The sequence below is a fragment of the Rhodamnia argentea genome, chromosome 7 (assembly GCF_020921035.1).
Source record: "Rhodamnia argentea isolate NSW1041297 chromosome 7, ASM2092103v1, whole genome shotgun sequence".
NCBI classification, from domain to species: Eukaryota; Viridiplantae; Streptophyta; class Magnoliopsida; order Myrtales; family Myrtaceae; genus Rhodamnia; species Rhodamnia argentea.
In genome coordinates, this window is record NC_063156.1 from 27,934,894 (window position 1) to 27,953,784 (window position 18,891).

At 40.3% G+C, this 18,891-nt stretch overlaps 2 protein-coding genes across 2 annotated transcripts; one reads left to right on the plus strand and one right to left on the minus strand.

Moving 5' to 3' along the window:
• Nucleotides 1-162: 162 nt before the first annotated feature.
• LOC115749705 (probable arabinose 5-phosphate isomerase) lies at nucleotides 163-3,195 on the plus strand. Its single transcript, XM_030686638.2, has 3 exons — nucleotides 163-1,013; nucleotides 2,227-2,450; nucleotides 2,785-3,195. Exons 1-3 carry the CDS (start codon nucleotides 315-317, stop codon nucleotides 2,939-2,941), a joined length of 1,080 nt encoding a protein of 359 aa, XP_030542498.1. The 5' UTR covers nucleotides 163-314; the 3' UTR covers nucleotides 2,942-3,195.
• A 39-nt stretch (nucleotides 3,196-3,234) lies between these two features.
• LOC115749706 (NAC domain-containing protein 21/22-like) lies at nucleotides 3,235-6,963 on the minus strand. Its single transcript, XM_030686639.2, has 3 exons — nucleotides 6,630-6,963; nucleotides 4,258-4,523; nucleotides 3,235-3,935 (listed from the first exon to the last, which is right to left on the minus strand). Exons 1-3 carry the CDS (start codon nucleotides 6,796-6,798, stop codon nucleotides 3,510-3,512), a joined length of 861 nt encoding a protein of 286 aa, XP_030542499.1. The 5' UTR covers nucleotides 6,799-6,963; the 3' UTR covers nucleotides 3,235-3,509.
• Nucleotides 6,964-18,891: the final 11,928 nt, after the last annotated feature.

The following is an 18,891-nucleotide window of genomic DNA, read 5'->3' on the forward strand; positions in this document are numbered from 1 at the left end:
CAATTCAAACCCGATCCGAATCCTCCGTTTCGTAGGTCTATTGATAAAACAAGAAGAAGGGATGTTGGTCCAACACATGGCGTCACCGTTGAGGGGAGTGGGAACTTCTCCTTGAGCACCGACACTCTTCCATATCGTTTTCGCTCTGAATTCTATCACCACCAATCCCGCGAAATCGGCCAAATTAACGGCAATTCCCCCCACTTTCACATCATCGTCATCATCATCATCGGCGTCGTCGTCTTCTCTCTTGAATCCAAACACGAGATCGTCAGATCTCTCTCTGTCTCTCAACCCGCGAAGAAGACGGAAGAATGGGTTCTCTCCCTCTTCTCTCTTCCGTAGACCTCCCTACGTCAACCCCAGATTCTCCCCCAGATCAAGCAAAGGCCACCGCCACCGCCACCGCCATCGACGAACCCACCCTCCTCAAGCTCTTCAAATCCCAGCAGAGCCACCTCAACTTCTTCTTCCAGCACCTCGACCTCCCTCAGACCCTCCGCTTCACCCAGACCCTCCTCCTCAAATCCTCCTCCCCCGCCGGCGGCACCATCTTCTTCACCGGCGTCGGCAAGTCCGGCTTCGTCGCCCACAAGATCTCCCAGACCCTCGTCTCCCTCGGCATCCGGTCCGGGTTCCTCTCCCCCGTCGACGCCCTCCACGGCGACATCGGCATTCTCGCCGACCGCGACGTCCTCGTGCTGTTCAGCAAATCGGGCAACACCGAGGAGCTCCTGCGCCTGGTGCCCTGTGCCCGGGCGAAAGGCTCCTTCTTGATCTCGGTCACGTCCAGTGAGGATAATTTGTTGAAGCGTTGTTGCGATATGAATGTGTATTTGCCTCTGGAGAGGGAGCTCTGCCCCTTCGACCTCGCCCCGGTCACCTCGACCGCGATCCAGATGGTTTTTGGGGATACCGTTGCGATCGCCTTGATGGGCGCGAGGAATTTGAGTAAGGAGGCTTACGCTGCGAACCACCCTGCTGGGAGGATCGGCAAGACTCTCATTTTCAAGGTCTGCTTTGTGTTCGATTTCGCAAGGGTTTTCATTGCTTCTGTGAATTGGTGTGACAATGTGGATTAGGATCTAGATAAAAGGGTGTGTGGCTCTTGCTCATCTTATGTGCTCGTGGTTGGAAACATATGCCACTGAATGCTGTTGTTTGATTTGTTCATTCCCATTTTGATAATTTTTACATTTGTAATGCTCTTGGATTTTATCTGTGAAGCATTTGCCATGATTTAGAGTCTAGTTATCCTTTTATGGTGGGTGTGATGTGGCTTATGTGTTTGATCAAACTGCTGCGCAGACTTATTGGAAAAAACGAAAAACAAGACTCAATGCTGCCGATAAATTTTGTTTTCTTCGATATAAACTTATATTGTTCAGCTAATGAACGAGTCATATGAACCAGTCTCACATCAGTTTCTAGTGTGTGAGCAGTTAAGGCTTTTTTTCATTGTTGGTGTGTATTTCTTAGATTTTACTCCTCTCTGCCACCATTTAATATCTACAAGTACCCTGTCTACGGATCTATGGTTGGAGGATTGGTTGTAAAATCCTTGATGTTTGGTCGTATAGGATGGAAAATTTTGAGAAAATGGGAATTCACAGATTCTCTCCTTTGGAATCAGTCTGTGACAGATACAGGGGTTTTCTTTTAATGGCTGTAGATACCACTGTTACCGAGAAGTATGGTGGCTTTTTAATTATTCGAATTAGTGACGAACTTGCAAATAGAATGGGTTGATTGACATGTTTGAGTGCCGTTGGTCAAAGAGTTAGATCTGGTTGATTTTGGTATCCAAACAATTGCAATTTAGTAGACTGGTTTGTGTCTTTCATATATGGACATTTACTGGTATTTTGCTGGGTCGAAATAGTCTTGTGGTGGTGAATTCCTTTCTCTATGTTAAGTTTCTCAATGTCAAATTCTGCTTGATGATGATTGCAATGTCCATTGTTTTCTAGAACCAGGGCAATCATAAATGCTGCACGAACATCCTTCCCTCTCCTCTCACCATTCTCCAAATCCATTTCTTACAAATTCAGAATGTCTGATTTGATCGCACCAAATTGAATTCTGCAGTAAATTTGTATCTGGACAACAACTCCAGCGCATGCTTTACCTTTCTGCTTGCTAACTGCGGCTGCAATAGCATGTCTTCAGTTTGCAATCCACGTTGTTTAAGCCATAATTTGAGGCTTGCCTGCATGTGAGGTGCAGGTAAAAGATTTGATGAAGAAGCAAAATGAACTACCTGTCTGTAGGGAAGGAGATCTGATAATGGATCAGCTTGTGGAGCTAACAAGTAAAGGATGTGGGTGCCTTCTTGTCATAGACGAAGGGTGCCACCTGATTGGAACTTTTACGGATGGGGATCTCCGACGCACTCTGAAGGCTAGTGGAGAGGGAATCTTCAAGCTCACAGTGGGCGAAATGTGCAACAGGTATGTGAACAACAATCTAGATTATTAATGCTCTAACAGAAAGACGACACCAAAATTTTGTGAAGTTGGTAATTATTACATTGAGCAAACAAGTATTTATTGTAATATACATATTTTTTAATCTTTTCCATTTTCAATTCAAGATGCTGTGTCCACGAATTTGGAGGATTGGTAGTACGTTGCAGGGTTCATCCATTATAATCTTTGTTTACCCTTTAAAGAACCTTGGGAAGAAAATTTGTTTTCAACACATTTCTTGGCCCGCTCAAGCACAAGCACATGGTCTCATGCATAATTTGTCGACTGGGTCCTGATGTTATTTCGGCTGAATTAGGAACCCGAGAACCATAGGCCCAGAAGCGATGGCAGTGGAAGCTATGGAGAAGATGGAATCTCCACCATCACCAGTACAGTTTTTGCCCGTCATTGATCACCAAAATGTAGTGATCGGCATTGTCACATTGCATGGACTGGTCTCTGCAGGCCTCTGATTTGCATTATTTGGTTTAGATTCGATTCTATTTTTTTAGCAGGAGGAGAGAGGCTGCACTTCTCCTGTGGATGAGATCATTTGTATTTAAACAGCTGGGTTATTTGTTAGGTGTACTGTACTGTAAAATACCTGCACACCCCCGTTGCTAGAGCTCGCGTACAATTTGTAGCAGAGATTCAGCGCAAACACAAACGCAATCTATGGTGGAAACGCGCTCAGATGTGGATGTTTCTCTTTTTGTTCTTGCCATTATATTGCGCAAAGTCGGAATCGGTCATCTGTTAGAGGAAATTTAAGCCACAGATCAGGTCATTCACAAGCTTAAACTGGAAAAGATAGGGAACTGCGTCTGCAAATTCCCGTGACATGTCTGTCTTCTGTGCCTATCTACATAGCAATAATGCACGAGTACCCAAAGCACTATGAAACAGAACCTACCCGACTCTAACTTGTTACAGAGATCTAAGCACACTGGTTTTCCCAAATTCTCGCCCATAATGTACAACAGCATATGACTCTCTATACACGACTGCATATGAGCGTGTTAGGAAGATGCAAGTTCCTAACTAGAGGAAAACCGACCCACCATCCATCTCAATGATCATGTCTTCCAAGTTTGAGGGCAGCGCATCTCCTACCAAACTATCGACTTCGAAGTTCATGTCCCACATGAATCCATTACCATCGTCGATGAGCTTTGCGCTTATTCCCTTGGACTGATGCAGAAGATTCGGGGTGGTGGAGTGGGGCCTGGGGCTGTGGAGAGACGGCGGCGACGTCGAGGATAACGAAGCGACTGGAGGGTAGGTCGCCGCCCCGCCGCAAGAGACAGCTTGATATGGCGAGGGATCGTAACGGGACGCGTCGAAGTTCGCCGACGGAACAGATGATGCAGCTGTTGCTTCCTTGAACGTGTAATGTGGGCTCAGCAACGTGTTGGTGGCGTTATCTTCCTTGCTCTTGTGGAACACTCTACACAACACCCAATCCTCCTGCCAGTCGTTTGCCACTGGATTTATTAGCAAAATGAAACGGATAGACTCCGAAGCAATGCATGACTCGAGAGAGTTCTATCGCCACACTCAAGCTAAATGAGCTTGGACGCATCTCCCTTTCAGGAAATAATGGGGAAACTGACAAATCATTGTTCTTTCCTTTAAGTAATGTCAACACCCCCCCTCCTCTCTCATGTATATTGCGGACGTACATATCCCAAAAACGCGTAGATGTCGAGCGTTTTTACAATGTAATTGGATTAAGGACAATCACATAATCAAAGATAGTTGATTGCATGAGAGAGAGAAAGAGAGAGACCTTGGGAGGCATATGCGGGGACTCCAAGCGAAATTCATGCATGATCCAACCGGTTTTGATCCCGTTAGGGGCCCTGTTCCTGTAAAAGACCAGTGTCTTCCTCATCCCCACGACCTCTCGCGTGCTCGGGTCGTGCACCACGCGGTCCTTGCCCGTAGCCTTCCAGTAACCCGATATCGTCGCGCGGTTGGTCCGGTAGCCGGTGGCGTACTTGCGGTCACGGAAGCTGAAGAAGTACCACTCGGTCGCGTTGAGCTTCGCCACCTCTGCGTGTTCCCAACGAATATGTAAGCAAAACATTAGCACAGGATGGACAACTAAATGACTCCAAGCCATGCATAAGGACGTTCGACGACCGACGCGATTATCCAAATTCATTCCGAACATTAAAACCGTGTCGGAAAATCGAATCTTTTGCCGCTCCATCTGATCGACAGTAAGGATGCTGCCATGATAATACTCGGTAGGGAAGGAAATGCAACGTATGATATACATGTGCAAGAAGCAAATCTGTACATGTGCAGAACATTCCCTCTTCGGTTTGATTACGGAATGAAAGAGCGTATAACATGAGCAAGGTCGATCATGTTACGTTTGCATTTAGAAACTTGAAAACACAACCTCGAACATCTTATAGAAAATGACATGTGATCTCATGATAAAATATTAGAGGGAAACACTGAGTAGATAAGTTCTGCCATATAAGATGAGCAATTCCCCCAAACATTGGTTTATATGCTCACTTCTGAAATGAATTCGTTATTGCTAACTAAAATAACGTGAAGTCTCTCCAATTTTTTCTATGATAAAGACCGTATACTCGTCCCTAACTTTTGCGACAAGCAAGGTTTTATTAATAATTGTAGCGAAGAGTCAATGTTGGTACAATAATTGGAAGAGGTATTGCCTCTGTGTACAATGCATTTGTGTGTGCTTCGAGGAATCTAGTTGACAATAACCCCCATGATTACTGAAGCGTCATAATCACCATGTTGACAACTCCACATAATTATTGTGAACTCATGTACGCAGTGCAATGAATTGCCCTCGTGCATATGGAACACTAATCTCTTAATTTACAATACTATAATGTCGGGGTTCGAAAAGCAACGAAAGAAGCTTAAGCCGTACATAATAACACGTTACATACATGTTTTTTTTTTTTTCTAACCCGTTTCCAAATACGTAAGAATTTAAGATAAATGATTTGCCGATTATGGCATCAGAGCCGTGCGAATCCCGATACTATTATATTATTTGAAAGTTTTTGAGGAAAAACGATTTGCTTCATACTAAGTGTGGCAAAAGAGATAACACGGCTGGAGACATCTTGGACTCCATGTCTTCGTCCTTTTGGTATACAAGTGTGTAACATGTGTCAATGATTGTGCCTCTGGGTAGCAAACTGTCACCTCTAAGGAGAAAACAGAAACATGGACAGATCAATGATTGTCGGCCTTGAGTTTTGGAAGACCGATACCATATTCGAGCTGACCAGGAATTGTAATAATAACATGTTGTGTAACATAATTCAATGAGGAGTTTCTAGGGTCTAGTCCAGAATCCTTAGTTGTGCGTTAATCTTTTCAAATAAAAAGGAGGAAAGGTCACAAGGAATCTACCGTCTCCAGGACAATTTTTGGTTGTCGTAATGTTAATAAATAGCTCCAGAATACTAAAGGTGCAAGTCTAATAAGAACTAGATGTTCTCTAGGTAACTCCAACTCCAGTTATACTCAAAAGTTGCATCTAAAACTTCAAATTTTGCCGCGAAATTCGTAATTCTCTATTGCCGGAATTTCGATCCCGTTTTCGTATCCGAACCTCATTATTCTGGGTAATTGACAACCTCTCTATCTTTACCCTTACAGTAAATCTTGTGAAAAACTGTGGCAAAACCATGCCAGGCAGCCCATTGGTGTAGTTAGCCATCTGTAGAAATGTTGAAATTAGAAGAAAGAGGGAAAGAAAAAAGAGTGAAACCGTGTTGCTTCCCGAAGAATTTTCTAAATAAAAAGCAAGGTTAGAGACTTATTGCTTCCAAAACGATCACGAGCACAGTGTATTAGAAAGGTGACGTGCTTTGTTCCCCTCTCAAATGATGAGCATTTATATAATACATGTCACTGCTCGAGATATTTGCGTCTTTTGCAAATAACTTGTGCTAAAATTGTGATTAAACTATGTATCTATATCCCTTCTATCTTGAACCTGAGCTTGCACTACAGACTTGGATTGCTGCATGAACAATAATTGCGAAAGGCCAAGCATGAAAAAGGCAAATAACATTCCAAGAACAGCAGCTAAAGATGGAGAGAGAGAGAGAGAGAGATGACAAGAAGAAGAAGAAGAAGTAGTAGAAGCGGACATACCAGGAAGTTGCCACGGCTCGCAAGTGTGCAAATCGACTTCAACCAAACTCCCCTTCAAGACCTCTTCATTGGCAATCTTCCTGTACAGATAATGGCACACCAGCTCCTCATCACTCGGAAAGAATCTGAACCCAGGAGGCAGCGTCGCCCCGATATCTCTCAACCCCATTTCAAGAAACCCAAAACACAGAAACCTTAGCCCAAAAGGAAGAAAGAGGAGCAGAGAGATCGCCTCTCTTCTTTAGGGTTTGGCAGTAGACGAGAAGGAAAAGAACCCTCAACTCAATTCTTCTTCGCGACTAACTTTTTTCCTAAGTGCTGGTGTCATGAGGAAAGCTGTCATCTCTCTGTGTTTATATATAGCTGCAGATGTGAGGCCAGTCTCGTGTAGTTAGTTATGGTGGCAAGTTTTCGAAAGGAAAACCAAAGTGACAAGAAATCTCTTTCTTCCTTTTTCTTTTTTTCCTTTTAATTTGGCTTGTGTGGTAGGAGACTAATTGCTTCTGTTGGGGCCATTGTTATTACAGCCATTAATGCTACAGATGTACAAAAGCCAAATCATCCAAACCGATGACCCACCGCGCTTGCAGAGTTTGGCTTACGCAGATTATTCTCAACGCAAGCCGTGTTATTCATTCGATTGCTATTTCGGGAAACAGTCAATCAACCAAGCCTGATTGCAAACGCGTAGGCGAGGTGCATATTGATACTAAAGCTTGGTCTGCACACAATGGAAAAAACCCATGTTTTGATGGGCTCCAATTTCTCATCATTCACGTTATCTCATGAGGAGGAAGGTACATGGGCATTAATGTGGTTAGAGCATCTATCACACTCTGCAAATTCATCATGTGCATAAATTAGCTTGGAGAGTATGTAAAGAAATGAATTGCTAATGAGCAACTCGATTCTGTACAGGTACATTTAGGTTTTTGCTCCTCGAATTGTGATGTTGTTCAATGACACGAGTTTCCTAGTATGGGAAGTTCCAGATTCAAGAATTGAGCATGAATTTTATGCTAAAATTAAGGGTGTTATTACAAGGAAAATAAGATGATATTGCAAGCTTATCAAAAAAAGGAAAAAAAAAAGGGTTTTTTTTTTTCTATCTTTTAAGAAGTGGATAAAAACAAAAATCTGCCGCCTCCCAAAACTAAGCCGCCCTTCATGTAAAGGCTAAGCACAATCCAACAACTTCTGAATGAAGCCCCTCGGTTTCACATGTTTCATACTTCACATTGTTTATCTGGGATTGTTTGAATCCTTATTCATCGCGATCTGCTAAGATTTTTGTCACTCTTTTGTAGCGTAGTCTAACGTTGGTAACGTGGAGAGAGGACAAGACAGCATGATTAACAATAGGAAAGCTCAAGTTAAGACTGGCCTGATTTGGAAGTACAAAACAGTTGAACACGAATGGACGCACGACGTGCACAATGAGATCTCTTGTTTGGGGGGTGTTTGGACTTCTATTTTATGCCTTGAATTTGTAGTGTAATCTATCGGCTCTTGGGGTGCGACGAACCTTGCGAGAGAGATGGCACCTCAGACGTCAGGTATTGAAGGTGAAGAAGTGCAATCCTCCGATGTCGGATTTGAATCTCAGATAAACTCTTGCAACTATGATGTTTTAAATTCCACAGTTATTCCATAGTCTCGATGTCACGATCGGCTAGCTATCCGCTAGCCTTTCATCAGCCTCGAGCAAAAAGAACTCGAACTTCGACATTGCCACCACAAATTTGCAATTGAACACGCATAGCAGACAGCCTATGCCAACTTATATGATCAAAGGCGATCTAATTCTTGGATGAAAGTTTCACAACTCAATGCTAGGCGGATTTGAGTCCCTTATCTTGCAATTGAGACTAAGAAGTTATATGGCATTGGGCGAGAAATAATTTGGTGATGTATTTTGTTGCTAAAATTTGTTAGAATTCGACACATAATTACAACGAAATAAAGCGTAAAAAACAAGAAAGAAAAATCTAGACACGAGATTTTATCCTGATTTACCTTTAAATGATGAGTACGTTCAATAGAGAATTCCATTATAATTAACACATCGTATCTCTTATTACATTACTTAAATACAAGGAAAAAGATTATATATAACTGTAGCTATTCATAATCCTAAGCTTAAACTACCAATAAAAAAATATGGACTCAAATTATAAAAGCTCTTGGTGTCCAAGGGGCGCTGCCTTCTTGAAACCTCCAACCTAGGCGACTCTCTCGAACTCTCGCCCGCTTAGCATGAAGCGGCAGATTTATGTGCTCTTTTATCATTGAAAAGTATGAATCACATCCTAATAAAATTCATATCGACCATTAAATTAGTCACGACCCATATGAAATCCATCAAGCCTAACAATCTCAATTCGTTTTATTAAGTATGACACAGTCGCCGAATATATTCTTGACACAGAAGCGCTCACGCCCAAAATCCAGCTAATGAGACAGGGCTGAGATTTCACGGCTTCATAAATCTCATCACATCAACGACTCCTGTCATAGATTCGACATCCATGTCCGGTGCCTCATAATTGCCCACAGATCGGAGCAACGGAAGGGATCAATCCGAGCGGACAAATTTGACCTTGATGCGACATACAATTGCAAATTTTTCTAAGCTTTTTTTCGATCTGACATGGGACGAACGGACACCCGCCACATCCTCCTTTCGATCATCCCCAAAGTTTTCTCCGTCGACAAAATCAAATTGACAGAAACGAAGAAAACCCACAATTCTAGTAGTTGTTGTCGGGCGATTGATGATTGGTCCGGCCATCAAATGTCCCAAAATTCTATGCGGTCCTCAAGGCCACACGTGAACCTGCCTATTCAAATCCCAGCTAGAGCCAAATTAACCAACATCCCACTCGGAAAAAAACTCAGATTAAGCAAAGTCCGCACGAAAACTATCCCTAAGAAAACATAATTTATTAGACTAATCAAGCTATAAACACGATACGTTCGATTCTCCATCGGCAAAGTAGATATGTGGACCCAATATAATTGGTAGGGCCAACGGTAAACTACTGTCTTGGATCAAAGGGTCCACACAAATGATGGACCAACCGCGTCAAACACGTCACAAATCATTTTTTCCAGCTTATATACTATGGTTTTGGGCCAATAATAATAGAAATAATGTGGATGCGGACAACAAAATTGGTACCCTAGTTTGTCGACATGTGTGGAGGCCCTCCATAATTAATAGCGATGATTGCATAAGCCGACGAGGGATGACTGTACCAAGGTGTCTTGGACAAGCAAAACGAATTCGATCACGATGTGGTGGAAATAAGGTGAAGCTCAAGCTTCGGCTCATGGATGATGTGACCACGAACGGAAAGACGAAAGCTCTCGACATCATCCTTGTCTGAAAAGTTAAATTATGCATGTGAACGTGAAATATCTAGAAGGCCTCCCCTCCATCGACCGGATTGCTGCGGTTTAGGGTTTTGGTCGCAATTTTTTGCCGGAACAGGGTGGTTATGGTGGTCACGAAAAAAGATGATGGGTTATTTTTGTTATGGTTTTGTGCGATGCCCAGAGTGATTATAGGAGAGACCAATTACATGGAACGCGAGATTTGATTCAAGCGCTCATTCAACCTCTCTCTTTTCTTGGGGTGTGTGGATTTGGCTCACTGAGCTTTCACTCGACTTTTGACTCGCGTCTCGTCCAATTCCCTAGGTTAATAGGAGAATTTCATGAGTGTGAAACTTACCTATTAAAAATAAATTCTCCCGTCATTAGATAAAATACTAATACTAGCATAATTGATGTTGATTACAAGTGTGACCGGGATCGCGTCTTCCTCACTTCTTTTTCTCTTTTCTGTATCGTTTTTCCTTATTTTTCCTTTTAATCTTTTTTTTTAACCCTCAGCACCTCCTCCTCCTCCGTTCACTGGTACGTTGTGTCACCGCTCACCCGTCGTGTCGCCAACTATCGCCATACAACCCCAGCTTGGCGCTCTCTCTCTTTCACACACACATCTCCATCCTAGCCACCGAACCCTCTTTCTCCGTTGGCTTTTGCAACTAAGGCAGACCTCCCGTAGGCGGTCGACGTCGGCGGTATCCTAGAGGCAACCGATACCATTTATCCAGCCAAGACTCTCTCTGCTATCTCTTCGTCTTGTCCCAAATGGTCCGGGAAGCAAAAGGCAAAGTTTGAGTGGCCATGCAGGATTCTCCGCTCGTTAGAAGGGTCGCTGGAGAATCTCTACCCGTCACTTTTAAGAAGATACTCGCGAGTCGCAGGAACAGTCAATCTTGAAGGGCCTTTTCATAAAACCTTCCTTCACGTTTTTAAGAGAGATGAATATAAGCACATATCTCCTGCATATCGTCATGGTTTTTCTCGAAACGAGGATTTTCGAAGAAGCGTTGTCTGTCTGGCAGACAAAAAATCCTGCCATCACGGGAAGCAAACGCGCCGGAAGACACGTCGTATCTCAATCTAGGGGTTCACGTAATCTACGGGTATTATCGTTCAAGACGCGAATGATTGCTATTGCGCTGTCTAATTCAGGAAATAAGGTAGGCCCAAACACCCCCCTACAAAAAAAAAAAGTGACGGAATAATAATATCAAAATAAAATAATTTGATGACACAGAGAATTCTGGGATTAGGGTTCTTTCCCTGAAAGAGAATATGGGAATGTTAGGTGCGGGTTGACGTTGAGGGGATGAGTGACGGCTTCGTATTCCTCTATCAATAATTTCTTCTCTCTCTCTTTTGTGTTTTGTTTGGCGCATGATGTTATGTGCTCGTGTCCACAAAAGTGTCCTTTCAGTTGATTCACTTGCATAAGTCATGGGCGTTCGGTTGGATTCTCCATCCAATTATTTTAAGAGATCGTTCGAGCAATAAACGTGTGCCGTTTCTATCTCAAATTCAGGAGTTTGGATTAAAATCGCGCATATTCATGGGATCGTTCAGAGAGCGAGAGAACGTCTCGTGTGTTCCGGCGTTTAATTGGCGTGTATCAAGATGAGAGGACTACATATCAAAGATCCGAAATTAGTCAGATTTTTTTAGAGTATGAACACTTTCCATTAACACGTTAGTGGGCGGAAAAAATCATCTTTGAGGTTTTGGTACGATGAATGGGATAGGCCCAATTACTTAATGACATCCCAAAAGATTGCCTTATGCATTGAAACATCGAAAAAGTTAGAATTTTATCAATTTATGACAGATGAATTCATACTCCGTTGCCTAAAAAATGAGGTGGGTAAGGAACATATTTTACAAGTGTCATATTGTACATTTAAAGAACAAGTTAAGTCGAGTAAGGAAGGATCTCGAGATACGACCGTTAACTGTAATCTTATATCGCTTAAATAATTATAAAGTGTCTTATGTGCATATAGTCTCCCTTCATCTAATAGCTATAACATTTAGAGTGGATATTCTAACATGATATCAAAGAACATGTAAAAAAATTTCGAATCATGACACTCCTCTCTCAAAATTCATTGTTGGTGGTAGGTTCACAACAACTCCGACACACGCAAGATGGGTAAATTATCAAAAAAGTCCTAAACCCATTGTACGGATGCTAACTCAATCATAAACTTTCAATTTAGTACTAAATCTCATTTATTTTTTATTTTTATTTTCTTTATTTTCTTTTTATTTCGATTCTGACTTCCCAGAGTGGGCTCTCGCAAAGCACTTGCCAATGGTCGCCGAGGGCTCACAAGCCTTGGTCTAGTGGCCAACAGGAGTCGCTAGGCCTTGGCCAACGACTTGTAGGCTCACGTCATCCCTTATCAGTAAAAACAAAGAAAATAAAACAAAAGAAACTAAAAAAAATTAAATTCAATATAAATAAATAATAATGAAAATAATTGTCTATGTCGGTGCCGATAGTGTCATTTAGGACGGTTGATGTCCACTTTTGTTATTTCTTGCCAAAATTGGCTGGAAAGGCTACATTGGCAAAAGGTCAAAATGTGTAGAAGCGAACCGACACAATTGAAAGGTTCATGGCCGATTGGCCGCAATACAATAAGTTCAAGAATTTTTGAAAAAAAAAAATTCCCCATGGAAAATAGGAGTTTGGACATTCTAATTGTAACATTAATTATGGTTTAACATCAATCTCTCTCCTCTTCAATTAGAAAAATACGTATGTGATACAAATTGCAATACTTTCTAGCATCGAAGTCTTCTTCTTAATCAGTAATAGCAACAAATTCTTCTTCCGTCTAAAAGGTAGATTAACAATCTTCAGTGAAATCTCTTGAGACAGGAATATAGGAAAACACGGCTCCTGCTCAAATTAGATCACCATGTCATTTTTTGTTTTCCCACAACAGATGCCTCTTGGTTGTACGGACATTGGCCCTAGTGGCGAATATCCGTCGAGGGACTTAGATTTATGTTGTCGCCCTCAATAGTGGCAACAGATCTAAGTCGTGCAACTATAAGATCTACACCACCATCGTTAAGGTCGCCTAAGCCCGTCGGATTGATTCAATGAGAGAAACGTTGGTGAATCACGCTAATTGGAAATGACAATCCTTAAAATGAGTTACTAAATGTAAAGGACAGCAAACCGATGCAAATAAAATTCACTAATTCAATAGAAAGCTTGATTAAAAAAAAAAAAATCAAACCAAGGTAAGTAACTGAAACGAGAGCCGGTAATCCAAATGGTTGATTATTTAATCCGACGGAAGATGGTAAGTTGGTCTAATTTAGATTCGTAATTCCACATAAGAGTTAGTAATTCAGAACGGTCGTAAGTTTCGCAAAATGAATTTGGCAATTTCATAAAAGTATTGATAAGTTACCAATAATTCATCTAGAAAAAAAAGGTCACCGATCGCCTTTTTGAATAACAAATTTTTTAGACTCATCCATACTTATTGAAATTTACCAGCACAAAAAATAAAAAATAAAAAAACCATAATCTTGAGCGTAGAACAACAGAAGTCTACATATGTTTAAACTGATTGGCAATCTGATAAATTAAACTTTATATTGTTCTTTGATATTGAACATGGTCCGCTTGCTCAAAGATCCTCTCTTACCACCGTCAATCATCTCATTTACTGTAGACCAGTCTCGACATTTAAGATGTACTCGATCAAGAAGTCGCTTTTCGGTCGCGCCTATATTTGAGAAAATGCAACTACAATGGGGCTTGTAGGCGAAGATAACGCAGGAAGATAAAGCTTCAATTTTTACTAAAACAACCGAAAGAAAAGAGAGAAGCGGGGTCCTGTGTGATTCTTGCCCTATAGCTACTGAAGTATGATGGAGACCCAATAAAAGTTCTATCTTTTTTTGGGACACATGACATGGTACTCCCTTGAGAGACACTTACCTAAAATTTTTCAACCAAAGATTCCGATAATAGCAGAAGATAAGAAAAGGAAACAAAAGATGAATCCTCTATATACCAAAAGTTTCCTGCCACACGTAAAAAAAAAATAAAAATAAAAAATAAATTAAAAAAGAGAAAATTGCAAGCCTTATTTTTTTTAGTTTTAAGGAGGACTAAGGATGCGATTTCTTTTCAGAATAGCAGTAGAATAATGACATGTTATTGTTTAGCCTAGTTGTCTTGATAATATTAAAGTAACATTATGTATGTACATCCAACAGAAACTAATTCAAAAATCAACTGTAAAGTCAATAAAATTTATTGTTCCGGCGTACAAAACCTCGATTTTACCTAAAATAAGGCGCAAATTGAGGACTCTTTGTTTAAAAAAAATGAAGAAGCTAAAATCTTGTTAAATATTAAATATCAAAGCTACGTCCTTATCAAACAATTTAAGTTCTTTTAGAACAAGCGACAATAGTTTCAATGTTTTTTATGGTAAATTCTGAGTTTAAATCTCTTCAAACCTCTATTTGACTCCCTTATTATATATTTTCGCGCTTTAATCTTCCCGTCTACATGTGAGGGGGAGTGTAATATCTCAAAATTAAAGCAACGCCTTCACTAATACTTAACTTTTAGGCAAAATTTGTTCAAAAAGTCCATGCACTATTGCTAATTCAATCATAAACTTTTTATTTGTGCCAATTGAGTCCTAAACATTTTCGTGTTTTGCTAATTAAGTCAATTTGACCAGTTTTGGCTAAAAATCACTATCAACTTTTCCATGTGATAAGGCTAGCGCCGATATAAGCCTTATATTTATCTGTTTATGTTTTTTCCTTTTTCCCTTTTCTTTTCCTTTTCTTCTTTATTTTTTCTCATTTTCCCTCCATGACGATTGTTGGGGCTCGTTGATGGCTCACAAAGGTTGTTGGCCTCAAGCTGCCCTCGCTACCCTACGCTAGGCCAAGCGCAGTGTCCCTTGCCTAAGGCCAATGACCTCCATCATCAACGAGATCCGAGGATGGCTAAGAGAAAAAGGTAAAGAAGGAAAAGAAAATATAAAAGAGAAAAAACAATTAAATAAATACATAATTCGACAAAATATTAAAATTATTTAAAAAATGTCACCGCCAGCGTTGGCCGTACCATGTCACATAGAACAGCCGATATCTACGTCAACAACTTTAAGTCAAAATTGGTCGGATAAACTCAATAGGAAAAATCTGAAAAGGTTTATGACTCAATTGACATAATGCGGAATATGTTGGGGTTATCCTACATCGATTGTGGAAAGGGCTGGTGGTTGATTTATAAGTGTGAGGGGAAATCTCATCCTTTGAGTTAGCTTTTAGGATGAGAGATGGTCAAGACCATCTAACATTGATATAAGAGCCTAGGTTACCAACAAATCTGGACTCAACGGTCACACGGGGAGAGATACGAGTTATTGTGACTACGGCCCGGGGCCCGATATGTGAGGGAAAGATTGTTGGGATTATCCCACATCGATTGTGAAAATGGTTGGTAGTCGGTTTATAAGTGTGAGGGAAAGCATCATCCTTTGAGTTAGCTTTTGAGATGAGAGAGACCCAAGATCACATAATACCGACCTTTCACTTTGATTCGTGAAGTGAGAGTGTACCCGGACCAAGAAGACAGAAAACAGGGGAGGAGAGAATGGACTCTCAGCCACTGAGAGAGAGAAGAAAAAGAAGAAAAAAGGGCGCGGCAATTCGAAGGCCAAATGTTATCGAAATTCGCTCAAATTTCGATATGTTGTTCATGAGGTCGAGGTTTGCGAGTTGATCAATTTCATTCGTTGAGATTCGTCTATGAATTCTCCAATCGCGGTTAGGGTTTTCTTGCCCCCATTTGTATTATTCCATCTTTGTGGTGATGAAATGCTCTTATAATATTGATGTTGAGCCTCTAGTGTATAACTAGAGAGGAACTCCTTTGTGTACCTACTATTTTTGTTGATTAGTGAAATTTTTTTGTCACTCCATGATTTTTCCTGTTTTGAGTTTTCCATGTAAATCTTGGTGTATTATCTCGTTGTCATTCCGCTATCATATTTACTCATTGTGAGGTTGTTTTGCTAGACATATATATTGATGATTATTGCTGGATTAAGTCAGGTTAGTTTCGGCGGAGATTTTGATCTTGGATTGCCTTAATCTGTGGCGAAGCGCTGCCCATTTCTCCTCAACATAATATTGACTCTTGATTAAGAAATTTTTGGACAATTTTCTCTAATTTGTTGGGTTATCACTTCAATCTAAGATTAGAATGAGTAAGGCTGAAAACTGATGAGAAAAATTAGAAAAAAAAAATGGAAGTGGTGGTTGCAACGATCAACTAACCAACGATATTTGGCAGGGCGCAGTTGAAGGAAGGATTGGATGGGATTTCAAGATCAGTTAAGAGAAGGGCTACAATTAATAGCTTTATGTCCTTTTCAAAATCAAAAGTAATCTTACTTTAATCATGCCCGTATCAAAAGATTCGATTTATGGCTTGATCATATGGAAAATTGTTGTCCAAAAGCTTAAGGCATCGTCGACCACGCAGGCATCGATGTGATGGATCGTTGCGGAATTATTTCATAATTAGAGGGAATTGCGACAAGTCCAAGTGTTCATCTTTAATAAAAGCTTAACACATAATCTCACTGACATTTGATTATTCTAGACCTGTGGCCCTGAACTCAAGTTTTACATGCTCTGATTAGTGGATGATTAATTAACTCGTTTCCTTTTCCTTTTTCAGTGTTTTAGTAAAATTTCAAATAAGATCCTGAAATGGGACATTTGTCTTTTAAAGAACGTTCGGAATAGACTTTATCTCAAATAAGACTTTGGAATGGGCAACTTAATCTCGAGACACATCCCAGCTCACCCGCTGGCCAAATCTTCGCCGATTAGTAGGCATATGCATCTCAGGTGCCATTTTTCATTCTGGTGTAGGTCAATAACCTCGCATGGCTAGAGATTTGTGGTTACGTGAGGCCAACTACCCATGTTGAGGCTCGGCTCAGTAGATTTCGCTCTTATATAGCATTAACGACTTGACAAAGGTACTACGGTTTTTTCGCCATGATATTTTGAAACTCTCGAGTAGCCATGGCAGCAAGTGAGAGGAGATAGGAGGGCCACATGTGAGAGGAGATAGATAGTCATGAGTGAGAGGAGAGGGAGAGGCCATTGTTGTCGAGTCAAAGCTCGAGTGATCATGATTTGGAGCTCGGAGATCTAACGACTATGGTCGCGAGTTAGGAGAGAGAGAGAGAGTCGCGACCGAGAAAATAGAGTACTATTTACGGCCATAGTAAACACAATTTAATCCAAATCACTGATGGGAGCATCCTGGGATGTAAAAGTTTTAACCGTAGCCTGAAAAGCCAAAAAAAAAAAAATGATAATAATAAATAAAGGAAAAGGAGTAACTAACCCTAACTATATGTAGATTGCGATAGGCTCGTAGGCTGTCCATCTTTAAAAAGATGATTAGTCGTTTAAGCAATTGCCCAATCGCGTGTCGCTTTCGGATAGTTGAAATTCTTTCCCCTAAAGCAAAACAATAATTCACGAAGAAGTGAGATCCTCGCATCTCGAGTGGCAAAGCAAATTTGTCATTCCATGCACAAAGTGCCGAAGCTAGGGTTTTGATAGGTTTTGGAAGGTTATGATACTCTATGAGAAATTTAAAAATGTCTGATTTGACGGGCAAAGTACTAGAAATTTTAAATTTATTATATTTGTACAAATTCAATCTAAAACATTTTCATTTGACTAATTTAGTCATAAATATTTTCGCTCTTTGCCAGTTGAATACATCTTGCCAATTTAGGCCGGAAATTGTTGGCATGGATGCCGACCGTCCTGCGTAGCACAACTAACAAATCGCGAAAAGGTTTAAGACTAAATTGATCAAATTAAAAGGTTTCAATTGAAATGGCATCCGTCCAATAGGTTTAAGTTTTTCTTTTGGTAATTATCCCGATAAGAATTACAGCTTACTTGAAAAGACATATTCACATTTTTTTTATTTATTTTCCTATTTTGAAATCCAACGTATCTTCAATCATTTAAAAAGTCCATTCAAAAATAAGAAATTGAGAATTACTCTATGTAAAATCCAGTTAATTAGAAATCAATTCAAATTGCTTAATTAATCTTCATAGTTGAAATATTATACGTTTATCACATTATTAACCCGACAAAAGTGAAGCGATCGCTCGGATATGAATCGAGAACTCATGAAAAACATTAAAGACATGTACTAAAGCGATCTGCAGCTTCAATTTTCGACATGGAAAGACGCTAATGGTTGAAAGTAAAAAATGAACAAGAAGTAATAAAGAGAGTCGCATTTCCTTGAAGCAGCTTAGATTAAGACTCCATTTATTTCGCGAAAAATGTCGCATTTCGAGAAAATATTTTCCGACAAGTCATTTTCCGAAAACATGACGATATTTTTTAGTGTTTGGCTAACTTTGAAAATGAAATGGAAAAAATTTTCTGCCGTTTAGTAATGAAAAATCCGATTTGATTCTTCTCGTTGCACTCATTTTAATAATTTTTTATTTTTATTTTTATTTTTCCTTTTTTTATTTTACTATTTTATTTTTTTTTATTTTTATTTTCCATTTTCCTTCTTCTACAGCCAACGAACAGCCCCAGATGACAACGAAAAATATTTTCTTGTATATTATTTTTCACAAAACAAACCGTTCACAAAACAAACCGAGCCTAAGTGTCTTTCGTCTCTCTTTCTTTCTTATTGGCAATGAAGCGCCAAGGTACGAGGCTTATTTTAAGGGGACAAAAGCGTAGCTGCTTTTCTCGTGCTAACGGAATTTGAAGGTATAGGGCTGAAGATCGCATAAGCTATGCGTGAATC

Excerpts from the sequence above, each read along its gene's own strand:
- LOC115749706 (XM_030686639.2), bottom strand. The coding sequence starts at position 6,798 with ATGGGGTTGAGAGATATCGGGGCGACGCTGCCTCCTGGGTTCAGATTC. Across the intron at positions 4,524-6,629 it reads CGAGCCGTGGCAACTTCCTG|AGGTGGCGAAGCTCAACGCG; the intron begins GTATGTCCGCTT and ends GGGAACACGCAG. Across the intron at positions 3,936-4,257 it reads CCCCGCATATGCCTCCCAAG|GAGGATTGGGTGTTGTGTAG; the intron begins GTCTCTCTCTTT and ends AACGACTGGCAG.
- LOC115749705 (XM_030686638.2), top strand. The coding sequence starts at position 315 with ATGGGTTCTCTCCCTCTTCTCTCTTCCGTAGACCTCCCTACGTCAACC. Across the intron at positions 1,014-2,226 it reads GCAAGACTCTCATTTTCAAG|GTAAAAGATTTGATGAAGAA; the intron begins GTCTGCTTTGTG and ends TGTGAGGTGCAG. Across the intron at positions 2,451-2,784 it reads GTGGGCGAAATGTGCAACAG|GAACCCGAGAACCATAGGCC; the intron begins GTATGTGAACAA and ends CGGCTGAATTAG.